The following is a 22,465-nucleotide window of genomic DNA, read 5'->3' on the forward strand; positions in this document are numbered from 1 at the left end:
CAGTGCTCGGCCACCCTCAATGCCAAGATGTTTTTCCTCATGTTGAGGTGGAACTTCTGGTGTTTTAATTCATGGCCATTGCTCTTTGTCCTGTCATGGGGCACCACTGAAAAGAGCCTGGCACTATTCTCTTGACACACACCTTCGAAACATTTTTATATTTGATGAGATCTCTTATCAGTCTTTTCTTCTTTAGACTAAACAGGCCCAGCTCCCTCTCTCCAGTCCCTCTCTCGTCATTAGAGAGATGTGCCAGACCCCTCATCACTTTTGTGGCCCTTCGCTAGACTCTGTCAGTAGCTCCTTGTGTTTCACATACTGATGTTCTAAAATATCTTTGAGACAGGTTTAGGGATACGCACAGAATCTAAAAGTCAGGGCCGGGCACACGTTTGGCGCTGGCAGCGCACGGCCCCGCCGCCGCTGGTTTCACTCGGTCCGCGCTGGGCGCTGACCGCACACAGCGATCCCTTTATCCTACATTTCCCGGCGTCACGCGCGCAGGGCGGCGCCGCAGGAAGCGCGGCGCGGGTCTTTCCGGCCGTGCGCGCGCCCCGAGCGGAGGCGCGCCCCGAGCCTGCACCGACGAGACAAGATGGCCGGGCTGCCCCGCAGGATCATCAAGGTACGGCCGCGCGCCCTGCCCGCCGCGCGCCGCTCCGCCATGCCCCGCCGGGGGCGCCGGGCGCGCCGGGCCGGGGTCTCGCGCCGCGGGCAGCGCTGCGCCGCGCCGGGCGCCGCTTCCGGTGCCCGGGAGCAGGGCCGCGCTAGGGCTGGGCCGCCTCCCCGGCCTCCTCCCGCCCCTGCCGGGCGAGGGGCGCCTCGCTGCCGCCGCTCCCGCGCCCCCGCCGCTTCCCGCCGCCGCCGCGGGGGCCCCCCCGCGTTGTGTCGGCGTGCGCGGGCGGCGGGAGCGGCCGGGCCCTCCTGGCGGGCGCGGGCCCGCGCCCATTGCGGGGATTGCCCGGGCGGCGGCGGCCCCCGGTGCTGCCGAGCGCTGGTATCTGCGCAACCTTCGGGGTCCGGAGCTCGAAAGACACCGCGCACAACCCCCTTCTGTCCTCTGCCGGCCGTGCGGCTCCTCACCGGGGGCTTCCGCCAGGCCCCGGCTTCCCGGCGCAGCTCTCGGCGTGCTTGGGCCGGGGGAAGGCGGCGGTGGCGCCGTGCTCGGCTTTCCTGTGCGGTGAGGGAAAAGCCACAGCGAGCAGTTAAACCTGGGCTACAGCTCTGTATGCGCCGGGACATTCGCGCCGGTGGTACACGCTGGGACAGCCTGGCTACTGCTACGTGTGCTGGGAGCTGTCGGCCCGTACCCAATTAGTGTGTCGTGCCGGCGGTTCGGTATCATGTTTCGGCTTTGATTTGTCAAGCTTTGCAAGGGCACTTATTTTGGGGTACTTTCAGCAGATCCTCCGAATTCAGTTCCAGCTTGAGACTTGAGTAATTTGGAGTCATATGGAGATACAGGTAGCTGTATTGCAAGCTGTCGAAACAGTTCGGTCCTGTAGCTCACGTGGTTGTTCCTTCTGCACTGCTGTCTCCTACTCGATTTGTAATAATGTGAATTGAAGCCCTCGAATGAGTGATCATTCCCTTTACAAAAGTTTTTAAGTGATTCCAGTAAGGTTTGTTTGCCCTCGTAGGAAATGCCAGCATCCTCCTCATAGCTTGTTACAGTGAATGGGTGTTCATTTATAATACTGTGAAGCTTTCTTGGTTGGTAAGCGTTGTAAATAAATGAATTTGGAAAGTGTTAAATAGTGGATGAAAAAATACAACTATTTTGTCTAAGAAGTCGAGTTATTGAGTAGGTGATAGAGATGATGAGGTAAAATAGGGCAGGAGTAGCATTTATCTTCTGTGAAACAGAACTAAACTGTGATTAGTGCTCAGAATTTTAAGCAATAAAAATAAAGAAGACAAATCTTACAGATTTTGATGCCTATCCAGCTGCCTGAGTGCACAGCATGCTAATCTGAATGTATTTGAGGTGTGATAGGGAACAGTGATTCATAATACAGTGGAACTGGTATTTATCACAGAGTTGCAGTAAGAGCTCAGTCATGAGGCTGGTGTCTGTGTTAAATTTTCATTGCTCTTGACAGTTCCCCAGAATACAACCAAGAAGTGCACCCACTTATGCTGGTGCATAAATTTAGTTCTTGGTACTTTTGTTTTCTTAATGGTTTCTAGAAAAAAACGTTGGCACAATTTATACAACTCACTTCAAAGATGTGTAGTGATGCGGGACTTTCTTTTCCTGCTGGAGAAGAAAGGTGAAGGGCAAAAAAGAGTCCTAGAAACTCCAGATTTTCTATGAAGGATACCCCTTAGACATATGGTGGGTTGAGTATTTCCATGCGTACATTGTAAGTTGTCTGCAGTCAGTCTAGAGCTTTGAAATCTTGGATTGGTTGTGTTAGATGACCAGCTCTTCAGCTCCTGTGCTGTGCATGCCTTAAGTTACCACATGTGCGTATGATCAACTTGAGTCTGACTAATTGCTACAGCCTCGAAAATGTGCAAAGTCATATTTTGAAATATCACAGCTGCAGAGGTACAGACCCAGAAATATGCCCGATAAGTCGTCAGGAGTCTTGAGTGAGAATTGTTTGGATCTTTCCTAGCATGCCAATTTTGATTTTACTGTTAAATTTCCTCTTCTGGATGCCTTAGAGGGAGGGGAGGGAGTGAATTCAGTTGCAAGTGAGAATTTGAAACATCAGGGAAGGAAGGAGAGATAGGAAGGAGCTGAGTAATGGTAAAATAACTCCAGTAAAGAAAATTAAATCTTCATGTTATGCACAGTAATAAATTTAATGATAAACAAATGGCTTAGGTTACTTTTAGGAAAGACCTTTTCCCTTTTCACCACATGCACCCTTTGTGTTGCCATCCAGGAGAGATTGTCGATGGCTACTTGGGGCTGGGAGAGTGTATTTGGACTGTAATGAAGTCCTGAGCTTGGCTAGCCACTCCAAATGCAGTTGGCATTCCCTATCTTGAGCGACTGCTGGCAGATGGCCGGGCTCTCAGGTTGACTTGCAGCCCTGTACTCCTCAGCTTGCGTCTTTGCTATGCGCAGGCTGTCATCCAAGCCGGGAGGAGAGCAGGAGCTTTCCTTGTCACCGCAAGAGCTCTGTTTGTGTCTCCAATACTTTGTTCAAATTCTATGAAAAGGTGACAGTATGGGTGTTGCAAAGCAGTTGTTGCAGAAGATGCAGAATTCCCAATTTGCTGTCCTCTGATTACTTAGAAACAGACTTCAATAAAGTATGTGTGGGAATGGTCTATAAGTTCAAAAGATAACTTGCTTTAGAATTATGACTGTTAGCACATCACAAATGGTGAGTAGAAGACACTGAGTTAGTTTTGAATCTTTAAAGACAGAATTGGAAAACCTTTGATGTTTTGAATAGAGAAGAGATATATTTGTTTTCTTCAGTAATTCAGTACCAGGGGTCCTATGAGAATAATCTTGACAAAAAAAATCCATTAATGTCAGATAAAATTAAAATGTGTTATTGGCACATTTACATAGATATGTGGTTTTGATGCTGTAAACTTTTTTCCAAAAAGTGACTGTTTCCAGTATTAAAAGATGAGCCTCTGCAGTAGACAATGAATAAGCCCAGTGACTTTTATTTTCAAGCACTTATTACATCAGTTCTTTCCTGTGTTGCAAAGTCACGTACCTCCAGTCGAGTAAGGAATTGAATTGCATCTGAATTTTTTTCTTGGCTGACATTCAATCCACCTCATTGCTGTGTCAAGTGCAGTCAGAGTATGTGAATGGGATGGACAATATCGCCCCTTATAATCTTTTAAAATGTTTTTTTTTTCCTGCTGTTTTCATTGCTGCAGTGATCTCATCATTCATGATTTGATGCACAGGTCTCTAAGTTGCCTGTAGCCAGTTGTTATTAGCACTTCTGTTATAATCGCTGCAGCTGCTCCTATCATGAGGTAACCATCTGAATCAGTAGCTGAGACTCCTTCAGATTTTTTTTTCTAATGAATTTATCAGTGTTAAATTACAGAGGCTTTGATTTCCTCCCCTGCACAATACTGTGGTGTTGTCTGAGATATGCATTCCTTGCTATTGACTGTGTGAAGCTGTTTCCATTATCTGCAGTGAACTCCTGCTTGCTGTATTTTTTGAGACTGGGAACGCTTGGACTGCTTGCTACAAAATGCTGCTTCAAAATGTAAAATTTCTGGGAGGTTTTATGGAGATTCTCTTGGTGTGTGTGATGCTAGGCACTTAGAACATTCTATAGTAGAGGTCAGTATAATCAGCCTTATATGTTAGGACTTTTTTTAAAATACAAATCAAGTATTTAGCCTGCACCTGGAACTTTCTAGAAGTTCTTTAAAAGTACTACTGGCAGCCGACTTGAAGCTTCTTACTTTTTCTTGAAAACTGTGGTTTTTTTTGAGGCATGAACTTCTGTCTCCACATTAACATTTAAGTTGCTGTTACTTTGTGATTTCTCTGACATTTCTGACCACTTTTCTATTTCCTGCATTAAAAAAATGAAATAAAAAAGACTTGAGGTAAAACTAATGCCTTTTTGTGGTGTTTTGTATTTCTTTGGATGGTGGTTAGGTACAGAAAACATTACTTCAGAAGAATGCTGTTCCTTGACAGAGAATGTAATGTCTTTTTGCACCTTGTGTGCCATTTGAATCTTGTTCAAACTTGAAATTTGATAGAAGGGTGAAAATTTTGGGAATTTTCAGAATTGTTTTTGTCCTGTTCTTAAAACCATATTCTCCCTGCTCCTCTCTCTGCCGTCGCCCCCACCAAGTGTAGAAAGGTAGAAAGTTTGCACCCTCATTGAGTCTTCTTGCCAGGTGACTGGTACAACCTGGGCTGGCTGGGATAATGGGAGGGATATACAGACAGGTTTTGGAAGCCTGGAACTTGTCAGGGAAGATGCTTTGTGCAGACAGGGGAGGGAAGCTGAGAAGAAGGCTCAGACCCAGGGGATAAGAAAACTTTCCAATTAGGTCTAGTCAGGTTAAGTTTTAAAAAGCAAATCTGGAGTCTTAATAACAGATCTTTAAGAGGTCTGACAACCTTTTCCTTAAAGAAGCTTTCAGTAGACCCTGTAGAATAAAAAGTGAGGAAAACCCAAGCAAGTAACCCAGATAGAGGCAATAATCCTGTTTGGACCATCTTGTATAATACTTCAGCAGCTTTGAGGCACAAACCTATAGTAAACCAATGGATTTTTATTGCTTGGCATTCAGTTGTTTTGTCCTGTACATGTCTGTTGTGTTTAGATGGCTTTCAGAGTATCATCAAAATTTGTTTTGATAAATATTTTATTTTGTAATAAAACACATTTTTGTAGTTACTTGTGACTGGTGGATTAATAGCGAAAATCAGGTTGCAGATTTTGCCATAGATGATGTGGTAGATTGACCCTGGCTGGATGCTGCTTTGTCCTTCCCCTCAGCTGAGTGGGGGAGAGAAAATACAACCAAAGGCTCCTGGGTCAAGAGTCACAGGGAGGGATCACTCGCCCATTACAGTCATAGGCAGAACAGACTTGCCTTGGAGAAATTAATATCATTTATTACCTATCAAATCCTAGTAGGTTAATGAGGATATTAAAACACCTTCCTCCTACCTCACCCTTCCTCCTGGGCTCAACTTCATTCCTGATTTTTCTCCCTCTTCTACCCCTCAGCGGTGCAGTGGAATGGGAAGTGGGGGTTCTGTTCAGTGCATCAAACGCTTTCACTGTTGCTCCTTCCTCCTTAGGGGCAGGACTCTATACTCTTCCCCTGCTTCAGCATGGAGTCCCTCCATGAACTTCTCCAACAGGAGTCCTCACAGGCTGCAGTCTTCACTAACTCCTCCACTGTGGGTCCTTTCCACAGGATGCAGTCCTTCAGGAGCAGACTGCTTCAGTGTGGGTCACAAGTTCATACCACATGTGTCACACATAGTGCCAGCAAACCTGCTCCGGCATGGACTTCTCTCCCCACAGGACCTGCCAGGAGCTTGCTCTACTGTAGGCTTCCCATGGGGTCACAGTCTCCTATGGGCACATCCACGTGCTCCAGCATGGGGTCATCGATGGGCTGCAGGGAGACAGCCTGTGTCACCATGGGCTGCCAAGGAATCTCTGCCCCCACACCTGGAGCACCTCCTCCTTCTACTTATTCACTGACCTTTGTGTCTGCAGAGTTGTTGTTCTTACATAATCTCATTTCTTCAGCTGCTGCTGCCCAGGTTGTGGGGTTTTTTCCTCTTTCTTAAATATATTACCTCAGAAGTGCTACCAGCATTGCTGATGGGCTCAGCCGTGGCCAGGGGCAGGTCTGTCTTTGAGCTGTCTGCCAGTGACTCATGTGGACATGGGGGAAGTATCTGGCAGTTTCTCACAGGAGCACCTCAGTAGGACCCCCCCACTCCCCACTACCAGAACCTTGCCAGTCAAGTCCAGTATAGATAGCATTTTGACAGAAACTCAGTATGAATTACTGTGTCACATTAACCATGCTTTGATAGTTATCTCTACACCATATGTTAATGCAAGCCTCCAGTGCAAATGTGCTCCATCAGTATTACTGCAGGAATGGTTTACACTCTTAGCTTAGTGAATTCAGTTATGCCGTTTACCTTACGATAGCTGGGGATGCACCATGAAAGGCTCTATCTGTGCTATCACATCATCCTTTAGGAATTTGCACAGGATCTCAGATTCACAGTTCCAAAATCCTGTAATCTGCTGTGGAAAATTCAAGAATGAGGTCATTCTTGGGGGACAGTGCTGCTGGCCTTGAAATGCCCCTCTTCATGTTACTGCTTGGCTACAAAGTCTTCCAAGAGTAGGTAGATTTTGGTTGTTTTGGTTTTTTTTCCTTCTAGGAAGGCACTATGAATTGGAATACATTTGTCTTCATCTCATTGCAAGTAGTTTTGCAATGGTTAAAATTGTGTGGTGACGGGATTTGGAGAGATAGAAGTGTGTGAGAGGATTGTGAGCAATCCAGAGTTCATTCACAGTGCTTGCTAAGCAGAGCTATAGTATCAATTTGTTGCACAACTTTTCGTATATTGAGTACTAGTTAATGCTTTCTAAATCTGCTGTACCAGTGTTTTATTCTTTCTTTTTTTACAGCTGATGTATTTGACATGTTAACACTTTGAGCATGTTTTCTCCCCTGTTTTTTTGGGAGGAGGTGTTAGATACAGTTGGGGCTGGTGATGGGGTCTGGGAACCTGCAGGGTGGTAGAGGCATTCATGTACAAGGGACACTAGCCCAGTAATGGGTCCAGAAAGCGGGGGCATGTGAAAGAAATGCTGTTACTTGGGGATTGTATGGCAAGGAAGAGAATTCATGTGGAGGCTGGCTTTTGTGAACCAAAGTGTAGACTCCTATTTATGATTACCCTTGCTTTACAGTTTAATGGGCTTTGCTGCTAATGCTTTTTCCCTTTGTCCTAAAAGGTAAAATTGTTTTCAGAAGATTTTCTTCAATGAAGTTACTTTACAGTGATAAAATTTTAATGTAAACTTACTGAAATACCTCTGATAATATGACTTCTGCTTGGGTAAACAATTTATTAGGTAACCAGTTTATTTTCAGTAATGCTGATTACAGCCAGTTCTTTACATAGTTGTAGCTAATGAATTGATAGACCCTGGAAGAATTTGTGCCAAAATGTGATGTAATTTTATACTAAGTTTTGAATTAAGTCTTTGTAGTTTTATGAGGCAGCTTTACCACTATATGTAGAAGACAGTTTTGACTGATAAGTTTCACTTTTTCCTACTGCCTCCCCCTCAATAATCAAAGCAAAAACGTGCATGCTTTTTTACCGTGTGCAATTTATCACTCCTCAGTGAAGGAGATGAGTGTGATCTTCCCCCTTATCACAGTCAGATGGGAAAGAATTGTCATTTGGCAAGTAATTATAACTTGTCACTGTGCCAATATAGTGCTTTAACTAAAACCTTAAGTTTCTATTTCATACCTCAAAATTAGTCTGGACTATTGGATGTAGGTGGAAGGTAATGACACTGGTAACTGGCAAGGGTTACCTGTGGTCCGAATGAAAGTATGAAAGAAACGTATTCTCTGCGTAGTCTGAATTGAAATGCCAAAGTTGGTTATTGTACTTCTGTATTTTTGTAGAGAGCTGTACAAGGTGAAAAGTTACCACCTACTGAAGGTAGCTTAACCAGAAGTTTGTGAATTGATCAATCTGACGCATTCTCGTAGCAGCCACCCAGTACCTAAAGCAGGCCTACAAAAGATCTAGAGAAGGACTTTTTACAAGGGCATATTGGGGTAGGACAAGGGGACTGGATTCAAACTGAAAGACGGCAGGTTTAGATTAGATATAAGGAAGGAAGAAATTCTTTACTGTGAGGGTGGTGAGGCACTGGAACTTTCCCAGTGAAGTTGTGGATGTCCCATTGCTGGAAGTGTTTAAGGCTGGGTTGGATGGGGCTCTGAGCAAGTGGGAGGTGTCCCTGCACCTGGCAAGGGAGTTGGACTAGGTGATCTTTAAGGTCCTTTCCAACCCAGGCTGTTCTATGATTCTGATTCAGGTTGAACACCTTTCCTATATGAACAGATTCAGCTTGGATTGTGCTGGCACGAAAATTTTTGTGCCACTGAGGTGAACTTAGACTGAGGAACTGATTTGGCTCAGAACTCTGCAGTAAAGGTTATTTCTTAAGCCAAATCAATTCTGTGATCTCATCTGTTATTTGACTTTGCAAACACTTGGGCTGATGAGGGGAGTACGTGGAAGGGTGACTGTTCAAATTAGCACTGCTGCTGAGAAGCTGGAGTTTCCCATTCAGGCAAACTTGCATTTTGTGAGGAAAGGAAATGGTGGAGGTAGTTACAGATGTGAGTGAAATTAATCAAGAAGGACTGAGAACCATGCTGAAATGGTGGGTAGAAAAGCAACGTCACTTAATTGTAAAATCAACAGCCAATGAAGAATGAAACAAAGGACTTCCACTCTCAATGACTAAAAATTAGTGGAACTTAGATGTAATTAAAAAAAAAAATCTTTGATTTTTGCTATTGGTATTGTCTTTTCATCGGTTTTAGAAATCTTCCTGGAGGATTTGGCAGCAAATGTCCGATCTCCCTTAGGAAGCAAATACTGAAATGACTGATGAGCAATCAGTTAAACTGAAAGATCTCTGTTTTTCCTCAGCACATTTTCTCCCACATAAATTGTTTTGTGTGGTACTCTGCAAGTGATGTTATCATTTCAGCTGTAACAGGAAATGGAGCTAGTGGTTTTAATTTTAAGTCTGTCAGCTCTTTCTCAAAAATTCTTAATTTTCAGTGTCATCCATGGAGTCTGAAACTGTACTGCAATCTCTCTAAAAGTGGTTTTGGGTACCACAGCTCAAATACAGACTAAAAAGTACTGTGTGATTTATGGTGAGGTGGGCTGACCTTGGGCAGATGCTCACCCAGCCACATTCTCTCCCTACCTCAACCAGGCAGGGGGAAGCTCATGGATCACGAGAAAGACAGAAAGATAATTTACTGATAATCATCATGGCAAAACAGGCTCAATTTGGGGCAATTAATTAATTAATTAATTAACTTCCAGGCAGGAAAGATAAGATAGAATTTGATGGTGGGAAACAAAGACAAAATTAAAACACCTTTGCCGCCCTTTTCCAATACTGAGCTTCAGTCCTTCACTCCTTATTCTCCAGCTCCCCTATCCCTGGTGGATGCAAGGGGATGGGATATGGGGGTTTATGGCTAGTCCACAACAACCTGTCAGTGCTGTTCCTTCCTTCTCACACTTTTCCTGTGCTCCAGAGTGGTATGCTCCATGGGCTACCACGTGGTTGTATGCTCCACTGTGGTCCTTCATAGGCTACAGAGGATCTTTGCACCAGTGCTTGGAGATGGTCCTTTCTGACCTTGGTGTTCACACTACTTTTGCTCACAGACTTCTATTTTTTTTTTTCACCCCTTGCTGTTCTCTCTGTGTGGTGTTGTTTTCTGTCCTTTCTTAAATACATTTTCCCATGTATGCCACCAGCTTGGCCAATGGGTTCACCTGTGGCATTTTTTGGAGCTGGCTGTGTCTGGTGAGGTACAGCTCCTGGCCTCTCCTCATGGAGGTCACGCCTGGAGCCCCTCTGCTGCCAGCAACTTGACACATACACCCTGTACATGTGCTCAGTTGGTGATGCTGTTAAATTAGATCATACCAAATATAAAAAAAATTGGGGCAAGCTGATGTGGATTTCTTTCAATTGGGGTGCCATTTTCATTTTACAAATAACACTTCTTTTTGGCCATTTTAGGACTATTCCTACAGTGTTGAATGGCATTCTATTGTTCCTTTTGACCAGGGTTACCAAAAAGTTTGTATTGTAGCTGGCTGTTTGGAGACCTTTGCTTGTAGCACCTGTGGAAGAAACTTGTCAAGGGATGTGCAGATATTTTTCATTCGTACTTGTGGAAAATGCTTTTATCCACACTGAATACCAGCTGTTCCATGGTTTCTATTGGAAATTACTGTCCTCTGCTAGATGGCAGCAGAGTTTTTATGTTGTCAATCAGCATTTTTCAGGTTAAAGATCTAGTTAGGAAGACCTAGTTCACTTTTCCTGAGAGGCATTGAGAATGCTGACAAGGTGTGCTTTCTTAGTAGAATTGCAGAATGGTGATTTCTGGCAAGGTGGCAGCAGTAAACACTCATACTTGAGCTGTAATTCCTGTTGTAGATTAAGTCCACATCCATCATCTGTCTTCCCTGATCTGTTCCGAGTAAAGCTAGGGTTAATTGAACCTACAAGTAATGGTAGATACTGCCTACACTTTCTCACTGTCTATTAGATTAGAGAGGACTTATACCTTGCCTTGGCCTGACAAAGTTGTTGGAGTGTAATCTCCATCTTTGCCGGTGATACTGAAGGAAAATTGCTTGACTACTGCTTAGTGAATTGAGCTAGTAAATGTGCGACTGAAAATATGAGGAATCATTCTCTTGAGACTTTGTATAAAGATGTGGTATTTAAATGTATTTAAATGGCATAAAATGTGCCATTTTCAATATTTAACAGCTTTAAGACCTGCCGTGTTTCTCTTTATGTAAGAGGCCATTATTAATGTTTTGTGTTTTGAGGTTTCAGAGTAATTTTAGCACAGATATGTCAGCCTCTGAATGATATTCTCTCTCTTTTTAAGGTACTCACATAAAGTTGCTAGCCATAAGGATGCTTTTCTGTAGTCTGTAGTGCTATAAAAGGTTTTTAGATAACTGTTTATAACAAGTAAGATATGCAGTCTTTGGTGTTTAAGACTTTTATAGATGGATGAAGACTTTTAATTTGGTATTTTACCATCTGTTATTGAAATTAGACCAGTTGGTAGTTAAGCTTCTTCCTTTGGAATGAGGAGGAAGGCTCTGCATTTCCTCTTTAGGTTGGTTACAGAATAGTAATCTATTACACTGGTATCCTGCTGTCATTAACGCTGCAGTCCCAGCTCTTTAAACCAGCTCTTTCACCAAAAGGAATCTTCTCCCACCCTTAGGAGAGCATTTGTTTTCCCCCAAAAGGAATCTTCTCCCACCCTTCTGAGAGCATTTGTTTTCCCCCTGCTTTTTGTTGGCACAGCTGTTTTCGTGGAACATGTGGTGCACTGCATCAGGGACTCTTCTCTCTTGCATGACTTTTTTCCCTTTCTTTTCTTTTCTTCCAGATTGGCTACTTGCTATATTAGACCATGAGGTCAAGAGACAGCTATGCAGGCAAAAGTGAAAGTGCATAATAGGCTGAACTGGAAAGGTAGCACAATTTTGGTTTTTTCATTTCCTTTCCCCAGTGGCTGATCATTTATCACCTTAAAATAGTCAGGCCTTGTAAGGTGGTGTGTTTTTTTTAAGCTACCTTTGTTCTCATGGATTTTACAAAGTTCACTAGGTGATTTCACAGCTGGTATTAAAGGACAATGTGGACCAGAAGACCCTTCTGTAGAATAGTGTGTTCCTTCAATTGTAACACTCACTGATACCACATTAGTTAGTGGATTAATAAGCAGCATTTATTAAAGTAATCTGCATATCAGTAATATTGAATGTGAAATAAGAAACCTGGGGTGTCTGGAAAATGAAGTGCAGATAACTGAATTAATAAGCAGAGCATATTTGTCTAGAATTATGGAGCTTGGATTTCTTCTTTGAGCTAGCTTGTGCTGACTTCACAAGCAAGCTTCCCTTAAATTCTGGTGGCCTTCACATGGTATCTTTAAAGTTCACATATTTTATAGGTGCTCGATATTGATTTGTTCCTAACTGTTTTAGCCATGTTGCTTGGCAGGCAGTGTAAAATTTGTGGTGGTTAACTATTGCCAAAGCACAGGGAACAGAACTGCTCTATTTTTCCAAGCAAAGAGTAGTTCTCCTTTCTAGAAAGCAATGAAGACATTTTTAAAATTGTCTAATTCCATGCCAGCATTTCTTCCTTCAGTACTGTAGTGGTCTCTGTAAAGCAGAGAAGCTTTACAGTTCAGCTGCAGTGCCTCTGCTAGGTAAGAAATAATGTTTGGGTTTTTTTGCAAGTACTTGCATAGTCAGGTCTTCTGATTGTGGTATTTGCCACTTCTGTATTTTGGCACTATCTATTTGTAGTAATTTGTTTGGTCCTGCCTTAGTCTGTTTACAGCAGAAGTAGCTTTTTGTTTTTCAAAAGGGTAGCACACAGAAATCTTTTTTTTAGTTTTGACTGAGGCCTTGGCAGCTTGAGGCTTTTGTAAACACTTCTGCAAGACTGAAAGTGATTGAAATGTTATATTTCTAATGGATTCCTCCTTTGTGTGCTTGCTCATACCTCCATATTCATTAGCAGTTGATTTTCCTGTATCTGTGTATGGAAGCATCTTCTAGGCTGTTCAGTTTACTTCTGTAAAGAAGTCCTCTGTCTTATTCTGTGAGTATGAACCAGGAGAATCCTGGTGGTTGTCTGATGTTCAGTAACGTTTTTTCCCCTTTTACTGAAAGCAGAATAACCAAGCAAAAGCTCAATGAATGAAACCTACTCTCCTGCAGATCCTTCTCTCTTCATTGTGTGGCTTCTCTTAGCCTTGGCAACCTCAAAAGCCCTCACCCCCACCTCCTGCTCTGCTGGTCTCTTCTAAAGATCGCAATGCTCTCTCTTCCTGAGGCTTCCTATCCTCACATGTTAATGTAAAAAACAGGTTGAGATTTTCTTCCCCCTCAGGTACAATTAGTTTTCAATTTAATGTCTTCATAGAAGAATAGCTATGCAGAATGTCAGCTACACCATCTGTCCCATCAGTATCATCTGTCACTGCTTCAGGCCACCTGTGTTAATAAGGAAAGCTTTGCTTTTGCTTGTCAAAACACCTTCAACACTTCTGTTTTTTCTAACCACTTAAAAATAAAAGGGGGGAGGCATAACCAGTTGTGATTGATTGATTGGTTTTTTTTCAAGTAGGGACTGGCATGTATCTTCCTTTTGGGTTTATTAATTTGTTTAGTCAATGGAAATTGTTACATTACTTGGAATTGGAAAAAGTGTAGCAAATGCAGGAGTGAGACGAAATCTCAATCTAAAAGCATTGCAGAGTATGACAAATAGAAATAATTGCCTATGGCAGCATGGGAAACAATTGAAAGCTCTAGAGCTTTCAAAATATGTGCTGAAACATCTTCTGTGAAACTTCAGTATGCTAGAGGAGAGCTAATAAAAACCACCACATAGTACTGTTCTGCAACACTTACTTGATGAGAGTTTGTATTCTTGTTGGAGACAAAATTAACTGTTCTATTATCAAAACATTTATTGTGAGCAGCAGAACTACAAAATCTTTTCTTGGAATTTATTCTTTTTCCTTTTTAGCATGTTTATATGTGGGTGCTTCAACTCTTTTTATCCTTATTGTCAGGGATTTTTGCTGGGCAAGGATGGTATATACTCAGTTGGAATAAACTGGCCAAACAGCAGTAGTAGTTTTTGAACTGTTCTCTGAACTCTTCCTCTCCAGTAGCACTGAGCTTGGTTAGCCTTATTCACCGACAGCTTACAAAACACACAGAACAGTTAAAATTGGACAAAGGGTTTAAAGGCAATTTTGGGGGAAAAGGGGAAGTAATGGAGTGCATAAAACTCACTTCCTCAGTTAAAAAAGTGTAAGAAAGACTGCCTAAAAATATGTGGGAAGTCAAGTATTGCATGTGTTCAGTTTTCCTGGAGTTAAAAAAAGGTGATAAGTTAAAAGTTCAATTAAAATAAAATAAGCATTCATTTATTTATTTAAACATGTTTGAGAGACTTATTTTCATTGGGTAGCCATCCTCTGGGAATTAGAGAATAAGATCAATGTATAGTTCAATATTTTCTTCACATTTTGTCCACATCTCATCATTCTCTTGTGGGTGATGTATAGGGTGGTAGGTGGTTATTTTTTGCAGTGGTTTTTTGTGTTTGTTTTTGTTTGTTTGTTGTTTTGTTTTTTTTTAATTCGGAACGTACACCTAAAAGATTAAAATCTATAAACAGGTCCACTTCCTGCCTAGGTGCATAGCATTGCCTCTATACTCAAAATTTTTTTTCTCAAATATGACTTATTTTTGCAAGTTTTATGGCAAATCAAATTTATTTTAGTATCAGCATGTCTGCAATTGTCCATCTTACCCTAAAATGTGGAAATCAAGTCCATGTAATCACTTTAGAATTGGGCCTAGTTGTATGTTTAAGCATTTTATATGCTTGGACCTTACAATATAACTTTTGGATTAATTTCTCCCTTACTGTTCCTTTTCCATGGTGTCATCCCCCCAAATATATTTAAAATATTACTGTTAATATCTTCATAATTGCAGGACAAAACCCTGATTTACTGTCAGAGTTAAGGAGGTATTGATGTATTTAAGTACAAACACTGCACATTCTCTCAATAAATGGCATCTTTGCTGTGTTTCTCACAGTCTAACAAGCTTGTCTGTGTTACACAGTTCTAAAAAGATGTGTTTTCTGAAGCTTTTGCACGAAGGCAGTGAGTGATATGTGTTCACGGGATCATGGCCCTTCGTTTTGAGTGTGTTGGAGAAGTTTAGCTGGTGCTTGCTCTCTGCTGCACCAGAGCCTGGCAGGTGTGAAAGATGAGTGTCAACCAGTTCCCTCACAGGTATTCACCCTCATTTCTGTTTGAAAACAGCTTCAATTGCACCAATAGTGATGGAGCTGTGAGCACAGTGCAGGAAGCAAGGTGTGCTTGCTTAAAGGAATTTTCATCTGATATTAATGTTCCCCAGGGGGCCCATATGGGCTCAGAGCAGGCTCAGTACTGGTGCAGCTGTACACAGCATAAACACTTTTCTTCATGCTCCCTTTTTCTGGGGTGTTTCATAGCAAGATGACCACACTTATGGAATGTGGAGGCTTGAAGGGCTTTCTGAGCGGGGTGACGTGCTCACAGTGGTACATCCCCTTAGGCATTATGGGGTGCCTGCATTGAAAGAATTGTTTTTCTCATATATGGGCTCTCCCGTTGTTTTCTGACAAATGGTTTTTAGTGGCAGAACGTGCAGCTTGCAGCCAGGCATTGCTCTCTCAGATATGCTGGCAGGTAAAATGCTGATGCTGCTGCCAGAGAACTGCTGATTCTGGGTTATTTTAAGCCAGGATTGGCTGCCCAGTATAGTTGCAGTCAGCATACTGGCATCACTAGGGAGGCATTCTGGGGACTGGGGTGTTTCAGGGGGAGCTGGGGACTGCTAAGATCAGCCCAGCTATTAAAATGGGTTATTAATGTTATTATTAATGTTATTATTTAATATTATAAATATTTAAAAAAGTCTTTGAGTGTTCCCATCAGAACCAAAACCACAATAGGCTTTCAAGCATGTCTCTGGCAAATTCCAGCTCTGAGGAAGTTTAAAAATTGGTCTTTTCCATAAGTTTCGTATTTTTAAGGTTTCAATTGGCTCACATTAGTTTATATTTAGCATAAGACACTTTGTTCTGTCTGAACTGTCAAACAGTATATGGTCCTTCAAAGGCAGAAACCCAAATTGTCCTATATATCTGGGGCAGCACTCATACTGACAGCTTGCTGAAACTGAGAATGGTTTATGCACTTACAAGGATAATCTGTAGTTTCTTACTGACTTTTCATACCACTGAATGTAAACTATCATAATTTGTTATAGCTGCTTTTCTACACAATTAGGGTACAAGTAAATAGCCAGCAGAATACAAATGAGTAAGTTATGAAATTATGTGTATAATTTAAAATATACTCACAGAAGTAAATGTAGACAGCTGTCAGAAGCTTGGATGGCCTTCCAGTGAGGTGTGTAAATGGCATCTAATGTCTATGCAGATGAGTAGACAATATGTAGTTGCAGCAAGGAAGCACACAAGATACATTTAGTTTTAGGTTCGCATATGTACATAGGAATAAATTCTGTATTATTTGTAGGACCTTAACAATTCAGAGACGAGTAATTGGATTTTGGAATTAATTACCGTGACTTCACTCCTTTATGTATTGATTAGTTTTTGTAAAATGAGGTGTTATTTAACTGCATCAAGACAGCCATATAACTTAAATGATGTGTACACTTATCTCTGCAAGAGTAATGTAGCAGTGCAGTTATGTTTGAAGAATTTATTTAGCCAAGTAGAGGTAATCTGTCTGTTTTGTGCTTGTATTGAAGAGAGATTTACTGTATTGGAGAGAGGCTGACTGCAAGTGTGTGTGCTGAGAGGACAAGGAGAAATGGCTCCAAGCTGAGAGTGGTTTAGGTACGATGTTAGGAAGAAATTCTTTACTGTGAAGGGGGTGAGCCAGTGGAACAGGTTGCGCAGAGAAATTGTGGATGCCCCATCCCTGGAAGTGCTGTTGTAGATATATGGAATAAATATGCTGTAAAAACAGAAATAATAAATTAATGTTATACCTACAAGTTGACATCTTCTGTCAGTAGAAACAGGATAATTTTTCTTTGTGAAAGCCAACACAGAAAGGTGGTGAAAAAATTACACAGTAAAAGCAAACTTTGAAGGGGGAAATGGGACTAAAATTGTGTGAGGAAATGAGGCTTTTGCAGGATTTTTTTTCCCTGCCTAGTGTCCTCTTGCCCATTTTGGCCTTGGGATCTTTTATATAAGAGCCAGAATGGTGCCCATAAGACTTAAGGAGACAGGCAGCAGAGGAGAGGCAAGATGTACAGGACTTGGTCTGTCTGCTCAGTGCATTAGCAGGATGGGCAACTCTTAGCTATGGTCACAGCTTGGTGCCTGAGGTAGGTGTTGACAGAAGAATGGAGCAACAAAGAAACCAGGTCGCTGTAGGAGACTGGCCTTCCCTAATTCTGCTGCTTACAGAATATCTTGGCTGTCTCCTATTGTCTTTCAGGCTGACCTTAAACATTGTTATATGTAGGCTGAAGGTGCTCATACCAAAGCTATTTATCCATATGTATGTCTAAATATATAAAACAGCCTTATAATACACCTTTAGTGTTGCACCTTTAGTGTTGCACTTTAAATTCTTCAAAGTTGGATCTAACTCCAATGTTACGATGTACTTAACTCCAATGTAACGAATGTTCAGCTTAATAAACCAGTCCACTCAAGGTTAGGAGTAAACCTTGAACACTTTATGTGGGTGATTAATCCCTTTGGCTTTTCACTTATGGGAGTTCCTATTTAAGGTAAAATTGAAAATGCTTTAGGTGTTTTCATTGTGGTATTCTTTAAAGTATTTTTACGTATATTGAGAAAAACACAGTGGCTTGGCAGTAGTTCAATCAAAAGTTAAAAAAATTGAGGAGAGCTGAGTTATCTATTACTGTGTGTTACAGATGCACATAACAGGTGAGGATCTGGGAGGAGATGGGTACCAGTTAACCACAGCTTTCTTTATTCACATGTTCTTTGACTTTAACATAGTTTCTGTGAATATAGGCTAAATAAATGCTTATTGCTTTTAAAATGGTTTGTACAGGTCATGTTTATTTCAAATGTGTTTTATTTGTTTCATTGCCTCCTTTTCTTCTAGGAAACCCAGCGCTTGCTGGCAGAGCCAGTCCCTGGGATAAAAGCAGAGCCAGATGAAAGCAACGCACGCTATTTTCATGTGGTCATTGCAGGTCCACAGGATTCCCCCTTTGAGGGTGGGACATTTAAACTTGAACTATTCCTTCCAGAAGAATATCCAATGGCAGCTCCTAAAGTACGTTTCATGACCAAAATTTACCATCCTAATGTAGACAAGCTGGGAAGAATATGTTTAGATATTTTGAAAGGTAAGTGTTACTGTGTTTTCTTTCTTCTTATTGTATTAAGTACAGATATTTGTAAGTTGACACTAAAAAGAATTTTCACGTGTTTAAAAAATACCTTGCTGCTTCTTTAATCTGTAAAAACTTGCTATTTCTGTTGACTGTGGTGAATATGGTGTTTCATAGTGCTATAAATGTTTCTTCAGATAAATGGTCCCCAGCTTTGCAGATTCGTACAGTTCTGCTATCAATCCAGGCTTTGTTAAGTGCTCCCAATCCAGATGATCCACTAGCAAATGATGTAGCTGAGCAATGGAAGACCAATGAAGCCCAAGCCATAGAAACAGGTGATGTATTTTTTTTTTCCTAGTTTTAGGAATAGCTTATTATTGGGTATGTAATACTGGCTGGGGTATGTAAATCCTGACCTCTAGTTTTATGTCTGCAACTTGGTGGAACAAAAAATTACTGCATACAGTCATAGTCTAGGTGCCCTGAATGAGCCTGCAGTGGTCTGTTTTTAAGTCTGTGAGGCTTGATAGAAGAAGAAGAAGCTCTCTTGATCTGTTTTATCTTGAATTTTGATGGTGCTCATTTACTAATCAGTCTAATTTGGAGTTCTGGTAAAATGAAGGTGCATTCTATTGCTTGTCCTCTACATCTTAAGGAACAGATGAACAGGTTCCAGAAAAGTACATCTCATTGATATTGCTGGATCTGTTGCAGGCTATAGTGGAATGGAAGAGTTACTATGTTGTGCCTCTTCACTTTTGGATCCACTGCTGTCAGACTGCTTGTATACTCTACAGAAGTTGACAGCTGCTGGAATTCAGAATTGCACTTAAAAATCTCAGAACTGATACATTTTGTGTGCTTGCAGCAGTGGTATAAAAGAGATATTTAAGAATATGAATTTAAAATTACTTCGATCAAGCCTGAAAGCTACATCTTTTCTTAAATATGTTTCTTTTTCTTTACAGCCAGAGCATGGACTAGGCTATATGCCATGAATAATATTTAAATGCGCTTTGAACATCAAGTGTGCATCACTTCTCCTGTTCTGCCAAGACCTCTTCCTTTTTTTGTTTGCATTTAATGGACACAGTCTTAGAAACATTACAGAATAAAAGCCCAGACATCTTCAGTCCTTTGGTGATTAAATGCACATTAGCAAATCTGTGTCTTGTCCTAATTCACTATTGTACCGCATGAGCAGAGGCTAGAAGTATCATCTGGATTGTTGTGAAGTTGTTTGAAAGCAGCAGCACATCTCTGCTTTTAATCATTTTCCCCGTCATGGTTTAAGTATAAGCACTGTGAATGAAGGTAGGCAGGGTTAGCTGCGGGGCTTTTTGTTTTAATTTTGTGGGCTCCTCCTCCCTTTTTATGGTGATGCTAATTGCATTGGTAAAAGCAGCTAACCAGTTATACTTTAGAATATACCCTCTAGCCCAGTCTAACTTAGACGCTGTAGATGGACAAGCTTCATTGTTTGAACAAAAAATGGGAACATTAAACATCCATCACCTTCACTAATACTATAGTGATTCTGCTGTCAAGTGTAGAAAAATCCCTCCAAGAAAAAGCTTGTGACCATTTTGTATGGCTTGTCTGGAAAATCTCCTGTAAATCTTATGTTTTAGTAAAATATTTTTTGTTATTCTACTTTGCCTTTGTATAGTTTATTTTGCTGTGTTTTCATTTCTCTGTGACAATCGTATTTAAAAAAAATGAGTCCAGAATTGACAATTTTTCTTCACCAGTCTGACAGATATGACAGTAAAGAGGGGGAATTCACAGGGTTTTTTTTTCTTTTATTTCATTTGGTTTTATTTTATTTTTATTTTTTTTTTCCATCTTCTGTTTCCTGACTTTTTTATTAGTTTGTGTTATGCAGGTGACCTTACCTGGCCAATTTAATATGAAATTGCATTTGGAGTGACTTTTAGAAACAAGTCTCTGATGTAACAATTGTAACCTTAATTATAGTAATGCGTCAATGTGTGTTTTCATGGAAATAACCAAAACCTACCAATGAAGTAGGAGGTTAAGAGCAAATGACAGCACTAATTATGAGTCTCTGCATAGCAGCACGGTTTTCTAACTTTTTTAATTCCTGCCCTCTAGTAACTTGAAATTCCAGTGCTTAGAACCACTGTTAGAGCCAGCTTGTGTACTGACTGATGTCTGCTTAGCCACTTACAGCTAGCATCTCATACCACTGGTTTTCTCTACAAGCCTTATTAAGCTACTTGCTTGAGCAACTGGTCAGCTTAAATAGCAACAAAGCTTCTTTTATTGGAGGGAAGGAAAGTGATGAAAAAATTCCTTCTCATCCTTGTTTTTTGTGTATGCATCCTGTCTAGGAGTCCAGTATCTTTTCTGGGAACCCATCTAATTGCTTCCCTTCATTTCTTGTATCTCTGTTCTCTTCCTTTTCCCAAGCCCTCTCCCTCACAAAACCGAGCAACCAAACAAAACAAGCTTAAAAGAAAAGCTTCTGGCAAGGCCAACCTGAAATGTATAAATGACAGCTCATAGTGGTTGCAATAGGGAGTGTTTTGTCATGCAATTCGGGGGTATGGTTATGTAGTCTATGGGTATTCTCCCTCTTTCACCTCTTCTTCCTCTAGTGTCATCTGAAATTTCTATAGAATGTGGTGTATTTATTGTGCTCTTATGTAAGATGAAGAATATCTATTAAAACTATGTTTTCCAACAGACAGTGCTTTCAGTGGTTAGTAACTGGTATTGTCCCTCGAAGTTCTCTGCAATGTGGTTGAAGAATGGTTCAAAATTCAACTTTTCCACCAAACTGAGTCATAAAAAAAACTGTTTTAAAAGTAGTTTCTGTGTTGAATGTAAGCCAAAGTTGGGTCCAGGACTTGTAACATGTTCCTCAGAGTGGGGAAGCACCATTAACACTCTCACAAATGTCTGTTTGGGGTTGGCTGGCCTACGTCCTGGATCTGCTACTAGCATAAATAACTTGTAGCAGGTAGCTGAGAATAAGTGAGCTGTGCCGTAGACTCTGGATTCACTTCACCTACCTCTTAATGCTTTATCTTACACTACATATGCAGCTTTCCTCAGCTCTGTCTCTAGTCCAAGGGCTGGTGGCACCCCCAGAGGACAGTCAGACCCACCTAAGTATCCTCTTTGAGAGCGGCTTTCCCTCCCTTCAGTCGAGAAACAAGACCTGAGCTGGCACTTAAACAGTTTTAACTTCATAGGCAGGATGAATCCAGACCCAGAAAATGTATACTAAATAATACTTATTTTACTTTTCAACCTGATTTAAGAGCCCTGTATAAAGTCAAGCTGGGAATTTAATTTCAGCTTGTGCCAAGGAATGTGTGACCCTCAGGCTAAATTCTTTGAAGCCAGTAAGATATAACCCTTTCCTCAGTTAAGCAGGTGTATATTCCCAGTTGTTATGTGAAACTCAGTAATTTATCTTACACCTACCATTGCAGCTGATTAGCAAATGCAGCTGTCTTTTAGGGAGTGTTAGTTTTATCTCCATTTTTAGTATATATGTCTATTGGATCAATTTACAGTAACTTTAAAATAAATGGGTTTCCTCTACCATTACTGGTGCTATGTGTCAAATGTCCTAAAATCCTGAGCAAGAATGATGAGATTGCATTTTCTGTGTCAGTGTTTGGGTAGTAACTGTGTAGCTGTTGAGCCTGGGTTATCACATGGGCTCTATAACCACACACGTGAAATACTTTTGCAGCAGTTTCCTGTAGATCAAGAGGAAGGCTTTTGGTTTTGCATAAATATTCAGTGGTGGTCTCTTCACATGTAGCCATGTTCTGTCATGAGTATGAAGTGTATGATTATTGGGAACTGATGGAACAGGTTTTTTGTATCTTAGCTGACTTTAGTCTAAACCAAGTGAAACGTTGCTTCGATAGCTTTCAAGTAATTGTATTTCTAACACATTGAGACTATTGTGGAACATCTTAATGGACTAGTGACATCAAAAATTGTGACATCTCTATTTATATACATTCCTTCTTGGGTTGGGTTTTCTGGGGTTTTTTCTGAGGGTTAAAGTAAAATGTCTGGTAGGTTTTGTCAATAACATGTCTTGACTGTAATGTAATATGACACTGAAATAAAAGGAAGAGTGATTATTCATTACTTAGGCACTGAGCTTCATTTAACTACAGTGGGCTGCCATCAGTG

General features: G+C 41.2%; 1 protein-coding gene across 1 annotated transcript; it reads left to right on the forward strand.

Annotated features, from left to right (window-relative positions):
- Positions 1-475: 475 nt before the first annotated feature.
- On the forward strand, positions 476-19,933 carry LOC131591962 (ubiquitin-conjugating enzyme E2 N). Its single transcript, XM_058863104.1, has 4 exons — positions 476-625; positions 18,046-18,292; positions 18,475-18,615; positions 19,249-19,933. The coding sequence occupies exons 1-4, from the start codon at positions 596-598 to the stop codon at positions 19,287-19,289; spliced, it is 459 nt and encodes a 152-aa protein (XP_058719087.1). The 5' UTR covers positions 476-595; the 3' UTR covers positions 19,290-19,933.
- The last annotated feature ends 2,532 nt before the right edge of the window (positions 19,934-22,465 follow it).

This window comes from Poecile atricapillus, chromosome W (genome assembly GCF_030490865.1).
Source record: "Poecile atricapillus isolate bPoeAtr1 chromosome W, bPoeAtr1.hap1, whole genome shotgun sequence".
Classification (NCBI taxonomy): domain Eukaryota; kingdom Metazoa; phylum Chordata; class Aves; order Passeriformes; family Paridae; genus Poecile; species Poecile atricapillus.